Source organism: Columba livia, chromosome 1, assembly GCF_036013475.1.
Source record: "Columba livia isolate bColLiv1 breed racing homer chromosome 1, bColLiv1.pat.W.v2, whole genome shotgun sequence".
Classification (NCBI taxonomy): domain Eukaryota; kingdom Metazoa; phylum Chordata; class Aves; order Columbiformes; family Columbidae; genus Columba; species Columba livia.
In genome coordinates this window covers 128,468,495-128,485,898 of record NC_088602.1, presented here as the reverse complement: position 1 = coordinate 128,485,898, position 17,404 = coordinate 128,468,495, and the positions used below count along the sequence as shown (strand labels likewise).

Genomic DNA, 17,404 nt, shown 5'->3' with positions numbered 1-17,404 from the left:
AGGTGTTCGGCCATCTCCAGGAAAGCCGGGCTCCATCACACATAACAGTGACTTCAGAAGACAAACACTATGACCACAACCGCCCCTCTTCCTTCTTCTTCCCTCAGCTTATATACTGAGCATGATGTCATATGGTACGGGATATTCCTCTGGGGAGCTGGGGGTCAGCTGTCCCAGCTGAGTCCCCTCCCAGCTTCTTGTGCACCACCTGCCTTTTCCTTGACAGGCCAATGTGAGAAGCTGAAAAAGTCCTTGACTGCTCAGCAACAACTAAAACATCAATGTGTTATGAATGTTATTCTAAATCTAAACCACAGCACTATATCAGCTACTAGGAAGAAAAATCAACTCTATTCCAGCCAAAACCAGGACGAAGAGGCTATAGGAATTGATGAAAACTAAATTAGAGCCATTTTTGTAAGCCACAATTGAAGCCACAAGTACAGCTATACTCAAAAAGAAATTATAGAAAAAAACTTTTGGGAGTCAGCATTCAAAGAAATACACATTTATTTACAAACAAGGGAGAAAACATAGCCATCACATCGAATTCTTATCTATTTACAGCATCCAATTGAAGAATTAAGTAGAAAAGAGATTGTAGGGCGCAGAGTTGGTATTAAGGCAACAGGAAGTTTTCTAATGAATTGCAGAGGAGCCGAACTAAAACAGGTCAAAAACTCCAGACTTTAAAAGATGAGGCTTCAGAGAACACTAGCAGGCTAAATTCTAACCCACAGCAGTGGGCAGAGATGTAGCTCCTGTAAAGAGCTTCCTTAGCTCTTCTTCAAGAAGTCAGCTACAGCTGACACAGCAGAGGTGAGTTTGGCCTCCATGCTCAGAGAAGAAGGGAAAGAAGAGCTGTTTTGGTTTGGTTTGTTGGGTTTTGTTTGTTTGTTTGTTGTTGTGGGGTTTGTTTGTTTGATTGTGTTCCTGTTAATGAATGGCAAAGGGGCAGCAGGAGACTTCACTGGCCTGCAGAGGCAAGGGACAATGGAGTTGGTCAGCTAAGCTGAAAAGCAGTCTGGTTCAGGGCACGGGAAGGTGGCATGGGAGTGAAGGGCTAAAGCCTGGTTCCAGTCTGAGAGTGGGGAATGGGAAATAAGCCAGCCTGGACGTGAGCTCCAGTCCTGCACCCCAGGTTCAAAACCCCCATGGAGCTATCTGCAAAGCACGCTTATTTTTTCTTTAGTGAACCTTTCAGCTTCTTCTCTGAGGAGCGCTGTTTCCGCACCTTTTCCTCTTTTTTCCCCAAGTTCTCATAAACAGTTGACTCATCTTTCTGCCTGTAAGACAAGGGAAAAACAAAGGAAAAAGTGAGCATGGGGAAGAAGCCAGCCAAGCCAGCAGAGAGACTATTGCCAGAGGCAGGCATAGCTGCGCCTCAGGTTTAGGTGAGCTCTTACTTGGAGGATTTTCGTGAAGCCTTGACGTGCACATTCCTCACTGCAGGGGGGTAGGCAATGTTCCCGTATTCAGACTCTTTTGGCTTGCCTTTCTGAGACTACGGAAGAGAAAAATCAAGGTGAGAAGAATGTGGTGTGGAGGAAGCGTGTGAGTTTTTAACCACGCTTCATGCTACGATCTCAGTGGATCTTGGTGGATTGTTGAAGCCCTCAGGCTCAGTGCGCCCTCCCTACTGCTCTCACAGAGGTGAGCAGCAGGGATGCAAAAGTATCCTTATACGTGGGTGAACAGCAGAGCAGCACATTTCTGGAGGCACTGGAATGCCTGGGAGTGTCATGTCAGCTAAAGAATATTAAACAGATAGCAGCAGCTAGTGGGTGCTGCCAGAGGCTATGAGGAGAGAGAAATGATGCCACTTATCAGCTAGTAGGCGAAAATCCTTTCCACAAGGGCTTAGGTGGTACCTGCAGAACCAGCATGGGAAAGACAAAGAGGAAAGGAGAGGTTTAGTCTTTGCCTGTCTTAGATTCAGCCTGTAACAAAGCAACACTTGGTGGAGATGTGATATAGAATGAAGCTGAAATAACTGCATTACAACTTACTGCTGCTTAGCAGGTCAGAAGGGGCTGGTACTTGAGCTGCTAATGCTGTCCCCTGAATTTCAAAGGGACAGGGACTGAAATCTTGGTGCACCATCGTAGTCTGCGTAGGTCCCAGTGCTACCTTAAAGCTTGGGAAGCAGAGCACCTGGGCTCAGAGCCAGCACCATGCAGGGCATGGACTCAGAGGACAGCAAAGTAGAGTTCCCCCTTCTCACCTGAATAACTTCCAGCTTTTTCTTGGTCGTCTCTATGAACTGGCAGATGGCCATATAGATGAACTTGTACTGGGCCTCTGTCTGCACCATCCCTGAGCGTTGGGCCCTCACCATCTGGATAGTCTTCTGGATGTCAATGTCACAGTCCAGCCCTAGCAAGGGGCATCAGAAAAGCTTATGGGTGTGTTCACTGACCCTCCCCTCAACTTTCCACCAAAAGCAGTCACAGTGGAGGTCAGTCAAGAAGTTTCAACTCCCGCTCCACACTTTTTATTCCTGTATGGGCCTCCTATCCCTCCTTCCTGCTCAACATCTTCCAAGCTTGACCCTTGAGGAAGAGCCCACGCTCAGGAAAGGTTGGAGCCACAATAAGTGTATATTGTGCAGAGATCCAGTAACTGCCATGTGGCAAGGACAGCAGAACCAGGGCTGTAGCAGGATCTCTCCCACTGATACCTGAGAGTTTTCACCGCTTTGCAGCTGGACTTAAGGGTACAGCACTAGTGGGTAGGCCAATTCACTTCAACACATTGTGGGGTCCTCTTACCCTTGGTGGAGATTGTTTCCACTATCATATCAATGACGATCATAGTCCCAGTGCGGCCAATCCCAGCACTGTAAGGAGAGGACAAGCAGAGGTCAGAGCAATACAGCTCCTGAAACAAAGTGCAATTGCTTCTGGGGAAGGATGCAGCACTTGTAGCATCTGTTCAGCAAATGCCACCAAAGAGTCAAGGCCTCAACAGGCAGCAGAGTTTGGTTTGCGGGCATCAAAGAGGAAAAAGCGGGGCTGGCATAAACTTCACTCACAAGCCCCAGGGAAGAGCTGGTGCAGCAAGGCAGACTGTCTACAACTCACCCTATATAATGGCTGGAAAGTGCTTCAAACCCCAGCCTCTGTACCAACCTGCAATGCACCAGAATAGGCCCTGCATTTGGGATGCTCTCCTGCTTCTGGTTTATTTGGTCAAGGAAGCTGAGCACTCCTCCTGGCTCGCTGGGTACACCATGGTCAGGCCAGCTCAGGTACTGGTAGTGCCAGATCTCACGCACAGCCTTACCCTGAAAATGACAAAACACCACACTGGTAAAACTGGAAAACAGACCTATCCTTGTCCTCTGTCGCAGGGAGAGGTGGGTCTGAAGGTAGAGGGAATCTCTGTCTCCTGAGCACTTATAGATGACTCCAGCCCAAACCAGGTGGGAACAGCAATCCCAAGAACGATACAACAGCAACATCACCACAGCACCCAGCAGTTCCCAGCCCTAGCCATACAGTGACCATTAGACCCACAGGCTCCATGACAGCCCTCAACCAGGCACACTCACATGATCCTTCAGACACACACAGAAGTGCCGGAGCTTGTACTCCAATGCATCATGTTCCCCAGTGTTCTCCACAAGGTAGGGACCGTATTCCTTCATGCTGCCCACCTCTGGCCAGTAAGGCACACATTTGTTCTGTGTGGGCAGAGAGGGCAGGGTGAGGATGGGCAGAAGGCAGGAAAGAGGGAAAGAGCAGAGCAGTAGTTGAAGGGGAAAAGAGGGCAGCTCTGAGACACCTACAAACTGCTACTTACTCGCCCTCTTTCTACCTCCCGTGTGGTCATCACAATAATGCGCGTGTTCTCCTGCCACACCATCTGCCAGAAGTCATTGACTGTGGCATCCAGGCAGCCCTGGCTAGCGATGTAGGTCTTGGTGCACTCATCTGGGCTGATCAGTTTGTTCTGTGTGTGGACAGGGCAAGATCAGGAGGGCTGCAGAAGCAGGCAGGGCCTCCCCCATTTTGGGCATATAGCCATTTTCCAAGAGTCTCACCTTGACATAGTTGGCATTGATATAGTCAGATCCAGGGATATTTGGGTCCCTTCCTTGGAGGATGACTCTGGAGTGATCAACTGGGGATGCAGTGAAAGAGCAAACAAAACAATGAGATACTCTGTGCCCAGCCACACAAAGCTCCTTCGCCGCCCCATGTCACCTCGTTCAAGTTGCCCAGAGCATGTAGCATGCCCCATATTTTCACCTCTCCCTCTTTGTGGTCAGACCAATTTCACTTTATCCTCCCATCTCTCTACCCCTGACGGACCATCAGAAGCTAATGAGTCTGATGCAACCCTCCCTGCTTCCTTCAAGGGCATGAAAAGCCTGTGAGCTCTCTCATCAGCTCTTAAATACTTAATGTCTCACACCTTGTAACCCACTCTGGAGGACAGAGCAGGCTGAAGCAGGGCTGGATATGACTTGAACAGCTCTTCATTGCCTGTCTATTTGGGAATATTTTTATAGTGGAGAAGCAGGACTCACAGGGCAAGATGTTCTTGTATCGGTTCTTGCTCTTGTTTTCAGGTCTCTGACCCTCATGACGGTCAAACAGGTGCTTGGCTTCCTGTTTTTGCAGACTCTGAGAGCAGAAGAGAGAATAGTCACAGCAAGGCCAAATGTGTGACAGGGGAGGTGGGCACTCAGGAACAGTGGTGACACTGGGTACACGTGGACATGCTTGTGGGAAAGCAGAGAAGTGAAAAGCAAACCTAGACTTGAAATGTCCAAGATTCATGCCATTACTGTCTTGGTGACTTGTTCTCCCAACCATGAAAAAGCACATTTCTGTCTCACTGGGATCACTTAAAGATGACACTTTCTCCCCAGAGGAACACATTCCAAACAGAGACTTCTTTCAAAGATAAATTGACAAGAATTTACAAGACACCTGAGAAGCTTGTGTCCAGGAAGAAATCAGGGATGGAGAATGAGTGGTGCACAAGAACTTCCCAAAAAAGCCAAAATAACGGCCCCCAGCAGCTTCTTACATCAAATTCCTCCCAGAATCCAGCTTTTGATGTCTCCTCAGATAGGCTCTTCTTGTTCAGTTCCTGCACTCTATTCTCAATGTCAGCAGCGTTCACCCTCGTAGCATAGTAGGGCTGGGGATGGAAAAACACAATTGATTGGCATGAGAAAGGGACACTGCTGGAGAGCAAAGTCTCCTCTGTGTGCTATGGAGAAAAGAAGGAGAGGAACACAAAGCAGAAATAAGAAGGGGGGTCTCTCCAAAGGAATGCCTAAGAAACAGAAGAAATGGGATTTACCTGCTTCAGGTACACAAAGGAGCCAGACACCTCCTCAATTCCAGTCTTCTTGAAGTGCTCCACTAGATCTGCCAAGCTGTCAAACATTTCAGCACCTCCAACTGTGTAGCGTCCATTCTAAAAGGAGTAAGAATGTGTAATGCCCCACTCAAGACTGATAATGCTCAGGGAAAAGGTAACAGGGGTGCAAAGCCATAGGCACCAACCACCCTGTGCCATCTAGAAAAGCACTTCTGGCAGAGAGATCAAATGGTAGTTTGCCCTAAGAACACCAAGTTAATAGCATGGTGAACCGACTCCTGTTCTCAGCGGATGGAAGCCTAGAGAATGTATGTTGCTCTCAGGTTTCACTTCAGGTCAGTTACTTTCTGTCCTTGAAATCTCCCTCCTCCTCTCTTTGCATCATCCCACATGAAAGAAATAGGAGAACTTCTGACAGCCAAGTTGGTAACATCCTTCAGACTACATGTGGAGGCCTTGCAGATGTCACCCTCCTCCTCCACAAACTTTTAACACTTTTGGTGAACTCATAATTAGATTGTGAGTCCTCCTCTCTCCCTTTTACCACAAACTCCCCATACTGGAATTCTTGGTCACACTGAGCCCTGCTTCCTCCCATGTGTGAGCACCCAGTACTGCCCATAGTCACCCAGGTTGGGGCAAGGACATAAGGAACTTGCAAGGTGACAGCACTTTGATCCAAAACACTGTTGATGGTAATCAAGCTGACAGGGCCCATGCTTTTGAGGATATGATCAACAGAGATCATCAGAGATTTCTTTCACTCCCTTTCCTTTTGCTTTCCCAACTGCTCACCTCACACATGATCTTAATGTGCGTGACTTTGAGCTGGGCCCCAGAGGCACTGGTTGCACCAGCTGGTGGAGCATCAGACCCAGGTTTAAGCTGGTCAGTGAGGACAGACAAGACAAAATCCCCAGGTTTGCTGAGGCTCTCCCGCACCAAGAAGGTCCAAGGGGTGGCTTTGGCCTGGAGAAGTGACTCAGCTGCAGGGCCTGACAGGTGCCCATGGTACCACCTAAGAAAACACAAGAGAGGGTGAGAAGAGAGGTGAAGATGCAGTGAAGTGGATGCCCTTGACCTGATGAGTGAAGGACAGCAATACCAGGGAAGTGTGAGGGAAGAAGGGAAGGTGAAGACAGAGGAGGGGAGAAGAGAGGGAAGGGAACCAAGGGAGGAGCAGGATGAGACAGACAGCAAGAAAAGGAAAGGGCAAGGGATGAGGCAGAGGTAGAAGGGGCCCAGGGAGCAGAATGCTGGTACCAGAGAACACAGCGGGAAAGCACCAAGTGTGATCTAGTTGTGTGATGCACACAAGTTCAGGTAAGCAATGCTTGCTGGCTTGAAAACCAGTCAGGAAAGGGTAATCTGTTGGTTTCAGCACTTCCCAGCATCATTCCAGCCTTACTGCTGCAGGTTGGTTCAGAAACTCAGAGACCAGAGAAATAAAAATAAACCCCTTATGAGTCAGACTCTACCATTGGATTTAGCAGCACCCAGATGGCTATGTAGAGATCAGATCCAGGAAAGAACTATCCCAGTGACCCCTCTTTCTGAAACTCAGTCAAAGAATGATTCCCATTCTCTGGGCACATCACACTGCAGTGATCAGTCCAGCCATGGGAGTTAACAGCAGGAGCCACCTGGAACACGTATTCTGCTCCTCTCCTGGTACTTGTCACTGCTGTAGATCTGTGTGTGTTCCTATCCTCAGCACAAACACCCAGTCAGCAGCTCCGTTTCTCCTCTCAGCATGAAGTGAGGAGCATCCCCATTTAACTGAGGTGCTCTCTACCTTGCTGCAGGACTGGCCCCAGGGTGCAGAGGGACACAAGTGTGGTGCAGAGGGCACAGGTGCTGCCAAGACCCTTCCCACCTGCAAAGGCCTCGGGACGGGGAGGGTGTGCCTGCCTGGTGGATCTCACTGCACTGTGCAGTGTCAGTGCAAGCAATGGACACCAGAAGCAGGCTGGGAGACGGGACAACGCCGGCCTATCCTCCTACTGCAGGGCTCTTGGCCTTGCAGAAAATCCAGATGTGACCCAGGTTGTCCCTGTGCAGATCTTCTAGTTCCTCACGCTTGTCCCAAGCTTCACAGTCTCTTTGGACCACACCAGAGAATCCAGGGGGCACTGCTGAGCTGCTAAGTAGAGATGCAGAAGGCCGTGTTCACTGCAGCTCTGTCCTGCTTCCACACAACTCACTTGGCAGCTGGAGCTACAGATCCAAACCATAGAAAGTTGAGAGCTGTGAGATTCTCTGGGCGCTGGGAAACACTCTGGATCATCCCACTGCTCCTGGTACCCATTTCTGGTGAAGCCTCTGCTGTGTCTGGACCCATCTCAGCCCAATGGCCACCACATCCATGGTGCTCCTGCCCCAGCCCCTTCTCTCCTTCCCAGCTCAGTGTCAGGAAGGGGAATGGGGCCCTTCTCTTCCAGCAGGGATGGGCCTGGTTCCAACAGGTCCCTACAGTTCTGGGATATCCACATCTCCAGCTGGAGCCATGTGCTGGGCTCTACCTTCAGGGGCCTTCGCAGCACAGCTGCTGTGCCAGGTGAAGGCCACGTTGACTGCAGCTCTGTCCCACTTACACAGAGCTGTCTCAACAGCTGGAGGCATGTCTGCTTTGGGCCATCTCCCCTGGTGAGCAGCATTTCAAAGCAGGTAGCTGTTGCAACAGACTGACTTGCAATGCCCGTCCCTGGTCCCGCTCATCACAGATGCCACAAGAAATGGCAGCCACACTCTATAGGTCACCGCAGACACTGCCATCAAGGCCAGGCTGATGCTCAGTGGACAAGCCAGTGTGGTTACCGCTGTTGGAACAGGTTTGCTGGCCACAGGGCAGCTAACAGTGGAGACCTGGGGTGGTACTGGTGTCTATGGTGAACTTAACATGGCCATGGTTATGTTTCCAAGAACTGTAGCCAAGGCCCTCACCTACCCACGCATCTGGCCAGACAAACACATTCCTCTACACAAGATCTAGGAGCCATTTTGACAGCAAGAAAGCAGCAGGCAGTTGTTGTACCTTGGAAAGTAACTTCTGTTGATCATCACTGCAAGAAATAGCTGGTGCCTTCCATTACACAGCAGTCATTAATTTCTGATGCCCCTCCCAAATAAGGGTTCAGCCACCATGTGCCAGTGCTCAGGTGCCCCCTGGGGAATGGTTGACCCCCTCCCGCTCATGAAAGAGGTCTCCAGACCTCCTCACCACAAGTAGGAAGGGGTTAATGGATCCTGTTCACCTCTCCCTTCCCCCAGTAGAGCCCAGCTCTTTAAAGCCACGTGATGGAAAATCACTTGGGGAGAGAGTGAGAGGAGATTTTGTAAGAGCCTGATGGGGGGGAGAAGTTTCCAACCGCAGGGAGGAAGAGAGGAAACTGCAGGGCCACAACCCAACGGCCTTGAGAGGGGAAGACAGCCAGCATATGCAGACCCTGGCCCCTCTGCAGCCTGACCCTGGAGTAAGCAGGGCTGTACCTAAGATGCTTCGCCCAGGACATGTTTGCTCCCTTTGTCTCCAGGTATGCAAGGAGGACCTGTCTGCCCCAGAGCACAGCGCAACTGCTCCCAGAGCTGCATCAAAGAGCCTGCAAGCACAAGGGCGAAACCACCTGATTTGATTTAGGAACTTGGTGTCAGAAACATATGCAAAGTGGGGACAGGAAGGAGACTAAGCAGGCTAGGAATAGCAGGGAAACATGGTTCTGCTCTCAGCTATGTGAGTCACCCAGGCCTGGACTAACCGAGGAGGCCGACGGCAAGGCTCAGGGCATCCACATAACGTGTCACTCTACAGACCACTGCGTACCCGTAACTGACGCCACAACCTTTGCTTTTAGGAAACAGCATATAAATAGCAAAAGCAACAGGAAACCAGAAGTAATAATGGAACCCTACTAGGTCTGCTGTGATGGGTCAAGGTATGTCCAGCTATTCGTGGAGATGCTGCTCATGTGGAAGCACAGAAGGGTATGAGAAGCAAGAGACACTTTTGCAGGGTTTGGTCTGAGGATGCAGGCAGCGCAGAAAGAAGACCATGAAACATAGAGGAGGTCTCATCAGAGTCACACCAGCTGCTCTGCCTTCTCCATACCTCTCTGTAGTGGGGTCGGAACAGTTGAGCGGATATCGCAAGTCGATGATCGTTCCATCTTTGTCCTGCAGTGAGCCCTGTTGCTGTGTGTAGTACTCCACCAGTTCTGACAAGGTGGCAAACTTCTCCCCTCCATAGAGGTCATAGAAATCCCCAGTATTCTGGATGCGGATGTGAGTTACCTGGTCACCTACCCTGTGGGATGATGCACAGAGCAGTCTAGTGAGGTGGTTGGAAAAGAGGCAGAAAACGTTCTTCATTTTCTCCAGCCACGGAACCAGAGCAAACCATCCCAGTGAAAGGAGATGACAAGAAAGAGAAGCTCCTGGGGCAACTTGAGGGATGCTAGGAAGCTTATCTTGGAGAGAACTCAAAGGAATAAGGACAGGATGAAGAAGATGCCACAGGACATGTGAGCATTTAAGCATTCTGCAAATGTAACCCTGGAAAGACAGAAGTTGGGGTCCAAGTTACTTACCTAACCGAAAGAGAAAAATCCCCTTGATTCTTCCGACTGGGTCTGGCCAGAAAGCTCCCATGGACACCTCGTCCCTTCAGTAAGGCTTCAGCTTCCAGCCCACTTAGGTCACGGTGAAACCACCTAGCAGAGGACATAAAAACATAATCAAGTGAACAGAAAAGGCCAGGCACCATTGTGTAGACTTGTTCAGTGAAGAATGTCACCATCCCCAGAGACACCCACACAGGTGAGAGCCAGCAGCAGCAGCCCTTTCTACCCAATACCTCCCCAAGCCTATGAAAGGTTTCCATGAAGATACAGCTTTCAGAATGATTCCCCGCTCTGCTCCGTCCTACTTTCCTGTTCCCTCTCCCTGCCCCCTCCCCCCAACACACACACTACTCAGCCCCTCTTACCTCACCATCGTGGAGGGTGAAAGAAGAGGGAGCCAAGTGGCTACCACCAAAACAGCTCAAGAAACAGAGGATAAATCAGCTTGCACCGGCGAGAAAAGGGAAGTCGGAGGTCTGTGTTGGAGTACCCAACACCAAGCTTTTTCTGCTCCTCTGGGGAGCTGGCCATGTATCTCTCCTGGCATCTACCGTCAGTCCATATCCTCTCCACTGCTTCTGGATAGGCGCCTTGCTCTCTGTCCCTCTGCACAATGCTGCTGGGCACAGCCTGTGCGAGCTGGGCAGGCGCAGCACCAGGAACAGGAAGAGCTCTGAGCCATCAGCTCCCCAGCCCCAAGCTGCTTTGCACACACTTCTGCTTCTCCTTTTGTGTCTTCTCCACCCCGCCTTCCCCACCCCCTCACCCCCCCATTATTCTTGGGTCCCTCTCTTATTTTCACACCAAGGTTGACTCTATGTGTGCGTCTTGGGTCCTGGTCAGACTCACAAAATTCATTTCTGCACATCCTCTGTGCAACTTCTTTCTCAAAAGGCCAGGAGGAGTCATGAGTGCTTCACACCCCCAAGCCCTTGCTGTGGTGCCAAGGGGACCACAGCTACCTGGGGTCACCCAGACAACTGCAAGGCTGAAGCAAGCAGCACATGCTAGCATACATGGAGCAATGAAGCACCTTACTACAGGTCATGAACACTCAGACACCCAGCTTGGCTCTGCTGAGCTGCCCTCAGCTGCAACCTCCACACTGCAGCTCCCTGATGAACCTTCTGGGCACGTAAATATCCTACACACTCTGTACAGCCACAGGGAGAACATGTGCAAACCCAGAGCTGCAGACTTGGAGGTCCAGCCCAGCTCTCAGCACAGTGCTGCCTTCCCAAAAACAGCCTGCTGGTGGGTGCGACTGACATGAGCGGTGGTGGCTCAAAAGGGCCAGGGTGGAAGGCGTGGTGAAGTTGCCCAGGAAAACAGGCAGAGAGCAGGGCAGAGGGCCCACACAGAACCAAGAGAGCTGAGCCTAGGACCTTCCAGGTCCCAGTACAGCATACTGAGGCCAAAGCTGTCAACCTGGACAACCAGATCAAGAAATAAAACGAACCATTTCCATTTACCTGGTCATCTCCAACTACAGCCCATGACTGCCCTTTTCCATAGCACTGGTTACAAGGTCTGCAGGTCTCATGAAAGAATGGGAGCTGAGCAGTGGCCAAAGAGGGCAATCCAGCTGTCAAAGGAGCCTGACTCTTCCTTGGTGCCACCTCAACCATGCTGTGTGGTGGTGTGGGCAGCAGGAACAGCAACAGACTTGCTCATTTCAAGTATCAACAGCTGCATAACTTCCCTACACACCAGCAGACTGGGAAATCCTGCAGAAGGCTGAACAGGCTACTAGCAACGACCAAGGCAAAACTCATGGCCAAGACAGAAACTAACCACAAAGGGAAGTGCAGGAGAGATGAGTGGGAAGCTAAACTTCATTGCTAGAAAGGCAGCACAGGCACTTACAACAGCTTATTTTGAAATGCTTCTAGTTTCACACACATGATGAGCTGGGATGTGGTAAGCTGTAGGAATCCAGCTGTACTGAATAAAAACTGATATTATGGAAAAAAAACCAAACAAAACAAAAGAAAATCCACCTTAAATGTACAGAGACCCGTGTCTCAAGGGAACCACTTCTACACAAAGTTGTAGAAGTTGCACCTAAAAAACTGTACCTAAATCTGAGCCAGTCTAGCATTGGCACAGGAAACAAATATCGTTTAGTTGTAGGACAGAAACAAAAGGAACTTCTGGGCAGACGTCCCAAAGAAGAATTCCTGATATCAAAAGAATACTAGATTATGTAGAGTTGATATGATGCTATGGCAGACAAAAGTCAGACCTAGGCATCTCTACACCTTATGAGCTGTCTGAAGCAGAACATCTGTCCAAGGAAGAGAACTTTAGTGGGACACAGGGGAACAGGGAAAGAGCAAGGTAGCAAAGAGCCCAAATCAGAAGAGAAAGAGTCAATTAGCACCAGCCTCATGTAATTCAGTATGCTTCAGAAGGACAAACCACAGGGTGCAGCATAACCCACATGTCAGTATTTGTGTCGATACAAATCCCAAATCACATAATTTACAGAATGAATTTATACTTCTGGTTGCTTTCAGCTCAGAAAAGGACTGGATGCACACAGCTGACTCACTGTCTTTGACCTGGGCCATCTAATTAAAAACTACCAGTGAGGAGTTCCTTCTGGTAAGGGAGGGAAATACCACAGTAAAGAAGCAACTGGTTGGTATCTTTGAGGTTGCTCTCACAAATGGCTGCAGCATGCAATGACAGACTATAACTGAGCTGCTAAAATACTTTCTTAATATAATTAACGGGTCAAGAGATTTCAGCAAAGAGACTACTCTTACACTGTTGTTCAGCTTTCAGTACAACACAGATGGTGGAACCTCATCCTGTAAATCCTTTGTGGAGCCAAACCACAGCTAGCACAGGAAAAAATTTAGAGGAGAAGAAATATTAAATAGCTAATTAAAAACCACTCACATCTGGACTACTGTAAAACAAACAAAAACTGGAAAAAAACAAACAAACGACCCAAAAAACCCAATCAACACACACACACAACCCGCCCCCCCTGCCCCAAACACCACCACTGGGAAACTGGACAGAATCCAGCACAAGGCCACTAAGTGGGGAACATGCACTTGTTCAGCTTGGAGAAAAGATGCTGAAGGAGGGATTTAAGAGCTGTCTGAGACTACCTAGAGGAGGACTGGGGGTTTTGGAGCCAGACTCTTCTTTGTGGGATACAGCAAAAGGACAAGAAACAACAGGCATAACTTGCAGCAAGGGAAATACTGATTGGGTATGGAGGAAAAATTGTACATACACTCCCCCACAAGGGCAGTTCAGCAATTGCCACAGGTCCCCAGAGAGGCTGGGGAATCTCCACTCTTTGAGATCACAGAATCATAGAAAGTCCTGAGTTGGAAGGGACCCACAAGGATCGTTGAGTTCAACTTATGTCCCTGCATAGGACAACCCCAGAATTCACACCATGTGTCTGAGGGCATTGCCCAAATGCTTCTTCAATACTGTCAGGCTTGGGGCTGTGACACCTCCCTGAGGACCCTGTTCCAGTGCTCCACCACCCTTTGGGTAAAGAATCTTTTCCTAATGCCCAACCTACATCTCCCCTGGCACATCTTTCTGCCATTTGCTTGGGTTCAGGACCCAGCTGAACAAGGCCCTGAGCAACCTGATCTAGCTTTGGGGTTAGCTCTGCCATGTGCAAGGGGGGTGGACTACGTGATCCAGAGATCAAAATGGTAGTTGAAGGAAGGATAGAGGAAGAGGTTATGCATGGAGCTTCTTTTCCCCCTGTACTCCCTAAGCTTCTATTTGCAGCTACTTGTAGAGTCAACTGTCAAATCCATCACAAATTTAGGATTCTTTCACAAGGAGTTCCACTGCTTAGCTACAGAAACACCCCCTCCTTTGGCTTGTCTATAACCTCCTCCCTGCCCACTTTTATTAACATCTGGTTGTTGTAAAGAAAGAAAAAAGAGCAACTGATTTCTATTCACCCCCTACAAGCTGCTATGACACGGACCCATAACATCCATATCCTCCCTCAGCTCTTTGCCAGGCTAAAGACTCCAACCCTGTTTAGGTGTTCTTCATACAGAGTTTTTCTACAGCTCTGATCACCTTTGCTGTCCCCCTCTGAGATGTTTGCAACTCTGTTGGATTGTTTTGGAAATAAGGGTTTAGGGTGGCACAGAACTGCAGTGTTCATCATGTTGGTGAGATATTTACATATGTACGTATATACATAGCAACAGTGATGATTTCTGCTATTTTTTCACCACAACCAAGCATTAAGCTAACAATTGCATGGACTTATACATGATCACAGTCTTACTCTAGAGAGGTTGCAATTACTTCACAGTTAATTGTTTTATATGAAAATTTTGAATTATTTTTCTCCATGAACATGTGTCTATATTTATATTTCATCGTCTGTTCTATTGTCCACTCCTTCACTACGCTAAGGTCCTTCTGCAATTATTCACAGGCAGCTCCCACTCTCTTATCCTGAATAACTTTCTAACATCAGCCAATTTTCTCACCTCACCATGCAAGTTCTATTTCCAGAACCTCTCTCTCTACAAAAACATGCAGAGATGCTGCAGCTGCAGGCCTGGCAGAGAAACTGTGGGTCTGGGCATCATAAACCCTGCTTGCTCTTTATTATAGTGAGAAGGAGCAATAACACCAGCAGCAGCAATCTAAAACACCACGAACTCCAGTCCTCCAGCTATCCTGTAGCTCTTATTAGGTGTTTTTTTCCCCCTTCTGTACTGAATTCCTACTGCCAGTATTTTTATTTTTCTCACCAACCACTCTTGTTTTCTTCCCCTAACTAGCATTGACAGCACTCACCCACAGGATGGCATCGGGATCTTGACTCCCAGACCCCCACTAATGGGGCACTAACAGCAACAGGTGGAGGAAACACCACAGCCCTTATCCAGGGGATCCTACTAGAAAAATATAAAGCAATATTTGAATTATTAAGACAGTATCTTGAGACAGACTTAAGAGAGAGATCAAAGACTTTGACAGAGGACAAGTGGACTCGCACCTCCCGACAGGGCTGGACGCTCATGGTGGTGAGTGCCCTGTCTCTGGAGGGGCAGCTGGCAGCACTTGGGAACTGACTGCGGCACCTTCCGTGACTCACCTGTGTCTGATCTGCACAGGCACAGCCCCCAACTTCCCCTGTGCTCGGGTGGAATAAGAAGAAAAGGTAGCTCCAGGTCAGGCAAGCCACAGGCCTCAAGCTGAGGGGTTAATTTTCACCATTTGGAAAGCACTTCCTGGGCTGCAGTTAATGAATAATTAGAGGGGTGGAGGGAAGGCCAAGGCCAAGCTGGGAGAGGCAGATGGAGACGGAAGGGACTGACTGCTCTTCCTGCCTCTGATCCACTCAGCTCACGCCCTCGCTGGCTACGTTCCTGCCTGGTTCATAACTGGAGAGTGCAGAAGACAAAACCAGACACAGCTCTCTCACACCTGGTTTGCAGCTCCCTGCTCTCCCTGGCCCGGCTCCTCCACCTCCAGCCCTGCCACCCATCATCCTCCCCAAAGACGTCAACGCTTCCAAAGGCAACAGGCTGGGGGCTACAAGCAGCTACATCTGATGTCCCTTTGTTTGAACCAAGCTAGAATCAGAAAAATCTCACACTGGAGTGAGGCTGCCCTGCCAGGTTTGTCTCTCTGTGGTCCCAAAAGACACAAGATACCGTTCCACACTGTTTCTGTTGTTCTAATCCAGGCTGCAGCCATATGGGGCAAGCCCAGCCCTCCCACACGGTGCTGCTCCCTGCTGCCTTTTTCTTTAGGCTGATGCGTTCAGCTGGAAAACAATGCAGCCACAGGCACTGGTGGCAAGAATAAGTTATCTGCCCTGACCCTGCTGGGGATAGGGGTCTCAGCTACACGTACAGTACTTGCTGAACAGCAGGAGGTTGTGTTTAGGGACATGTTACCTAGTATGTTTCAAATACCGCATTTGTAAATGCTTGCTCGTAGACAGGGCTTAGCGCCTCTGAAATGTTAAAAAAAAAAAATATACTTCCATCTCAAGCCCTTGGGCTTTCACACCAAGGCTTGTAAAATCAATTACTTTTTTGCAGAACTTGGTATATACTGAGCCCCTTGAGACACTAGCACAGTTTTCATCAAAAATGAGGTGGGCACTGCTGTAACTGCCTCTGCACCAGGGAGAAGCACCCGTGCCTGAAGGCATTTTCAAGATATTCTTTATTCACAAGCAGACACATAAGCATACACAAAGCATCCCACTCCCTTCAGGTCAGTGTCTCCCTTGTTCAAGTGCTGACAGGACCCATGCCTTGGGAGGACAGCCCTGGCAAGGCAGGAGAGGTCCACAGTCTCAGGAGGCTGCCACTCCACCAGTCCCAGCCCCATGTGGTGGCAGCGTCATGGGCGGCAGGAACATGGCCTTAAGCTTGCCCGACATGCTGGCGATCTCTGGGTCCTGGGACTCGTAGGACTTGATCAGCCGGGCGAACTTCAGGACCCCTGCAAGAAAGAGGGTAAGAAGGAGGCACACAACCACCTCCGCCCCCTCGGCAAGCCCAGAGCTCCCCACCCGGTGGGGAACAACCCACCTTCACCATCGTTGCTGAAGCCGTAGGCTTTGATCACGTCCTGCTGGATCTGGGTGGCCACGGGCAGGAGAAACTGCAGCATCTTGCCCATATCGTTGCAGGCGTTGTCCCGAGCCTCCTCCATCCGCTGCTTGTTTTCGGGCGCCCCAAAGGCCTTGATCACCTCCGCCAGCACCACTGCGGGAGACGAGCACACAGCTATCAGTCGGTCCCGGCGCCAGCGCTGCCCCCCCCCCCCCCCCCCTCACCCTTCGCCTGCTCCGCGCTCATGGGCGCCAGTGGGGCCTGAACGGACGCCGCCATGGGGCGCGCCGGGGCCGCTGCCCCCCCGCCTCCTCAGGCTCCGCGGCACCACCTCCCAGTGCCCAGCAGTCAGGACACACCCCCACCCCGACAACGCATGCGCGCCCCGTCTATTGTTATACGTTCGGGTGAGGCTTCCCGCGCGGCGGGAAACCTACTGGACAAATACTAAAAGAGCTGAAATCACTGAAGCCACGCCTGGCCCGCGCCAGGCCCCACCCAGGCCTCCCCACCTCTCTCTGAGGGCGAGGGCTGCAAAGGCCGCTTCTGCCTCGGGCCACCTCCTGCATGTGCCCCAACGGCTCCGCGCCCCCGGCCCAGCCCGGCCCGGCCCCGCTGCTCTGTCCGTGCTAGCAGCGGCCGTTGCCGTCCACGCAAAGCAGAGCCCCACGGCGCCGTTCGGCCGGTATGCAGATAAGCCGCTTCCCATTGGTAGCGCGGCGCGTACGCCCCGCCCCGCGGGGGGGGCGGGCTCTCCGCTGCCACCGCCGCCAGAGCGTGTGCTGCCGGGAACAGCGGCCCCTCCGCCGCTGGCGCGCTCTGCGCCGGCCCCGCCACCGCGCCTGGGCAGTGCCCGCCGGC

The 17,404-nt window shown here is 50.5% G+C and overlaps 3 protein-coding genes and 1 non-coding gene across 9 annotated transcripts in view; 1 reads left to right on the top strand and 3 right to left on the bottom strand.

Annotated features, from left to right (window-relative positions):
- PHB2 (prohibitin 2) overlaps positions 1-17,404 on the top strand; it is a 108,627-nt gene that overhangs the window by 11,798 nt on the left and 79,425 nt on the right. The window lies entirely within an intron of this gene.
- Positions 493-15,286, bottom strand: PTPN6 (protein tyrosine phosphatase non-receptor type 6). Of its 5 annotated transcripts, none has more exons than XM_005506288.4 (16): positions 15,067-15,286; positions 14,766-14,866; positions 9,924-10,046; positions 9,446-9,640; positions 6,136-6,358; positions 5,320-5,436; positions 5,041-5,154; positions 4,535-4,631; positions 4,046-4,125; positions 3,805-3,954; positions 3,554-3,685; positions 3,132-3,286; positions 2,772-2,839; positions 2,225-2,376; positions 1,407-1,504; positions 493-1,286 (listed from the first exon to the last, which is right to left on the bottom strand). In XM_005506288.4, the coding sequence occupies exons 2-16, from the start codon at positions 14,777-14,779 to the stop codon at positions 1,178-1,180; spliced, it is 1,827 nt and encodes a 608-aa protein (XP_005506345.1). In that variant the 5' UTR covers positions 14,780-14,866; positions 15,067-15,286; the 3' UTR covers positions 493-1,177. The 5 variants fall into 5 exon arrangements, with proteins under 5 accessions (XP_005506345.1, XP_005506346.1, XP_064884171.1 ...); XM_005506289.4 differs by having other exon boundaries at positions 14,766-14,863; positions 15,067-15,192; XM_065028099.1 differs by lacking the exon at positions 3,554-3,685 and having other exon boundaries at positions 14,766-14,863; positions 15,067-15,192.
- On the bottom strand, positions 16,131-17,216 carry C1H12orf57 (chromosome 1 C12orf57 homolog). 2 transcript variants are annotated; one of them, XM_005506287.3, is made up of 3 exons: positions 17,056-17,216; positions 16,520-16,696; positions 16,131-16,430 (listed from the first exon to the last, which is right to left on the bottom strand). In XM_005506287.3, exons 2-3 carry the CDS (start codon positions 16,641-16,643, stop codon positions 16,282-16,284), a joined length of 273 nt encoding a protein of 90 aa, XP_005506344.2. In that variant the 5' UTR covers positions 16,644-16,696; positions 17,056-17,216; the 3' UTR covers positions 16,131-16,281. The 2 variants fall into 2 exon arrangements, with proteins under 2 accessions (XP_005506344.2, XP_064884302.1); XM_065028230.1 differs by lacking the exon at positions 17,056-17,216 and adding an exon at positions 16,768-16,993.
- Positions 16,952-17,011, bottom strand: LOC135578353 (U7 small nuclear RNA). Its single transcript, XR_010469867.1, has one exon. It is a non-coding gene; the product is annotated as a U7 small nuclear RNA (small nuclear RNA).

Coding starts and splice junctions, on each gene's coding strand:
- C1H12orf57 (XM_065028230.1), bottom strand. CDS start 16,822: ATGGCGGCGTCCGTTCAGGCCCCACTGGCGCCCATGAGCGCGGAGCAG. Junction 16,697..16,767: donor GAGCGCGGAGCAGGCGAAGG/GTGAGGGGGGGG, acceptor CGTCTCCCGCAG/TGGTGCTGGCGGAGGTGATC. Junction 16,431..16,519: donor CTTCAGCAACGATGGTGAAG/GTGGGTTGTTCC, acceptor TCTTTCTTGCAG/GGGTCCTGAAGTTCGCCCGG.
- PTPN6 (XM_005506288.4), bottom strand. Junction 6,359..9,445: donor TCCGACCCCACTACAGAGAG/GTATGGAGAAGG, acceptor GTGTTTTCTTAG/GTGGTACCATGGGCACCTGT. Junction 3,287..3,553: donor GTGTGTGTCTGAAGGATCAT/GTGAGTGTGCCT, acceptor TGTCATTTTCAG/GGTAAGGCTGTGCGTGAGAT.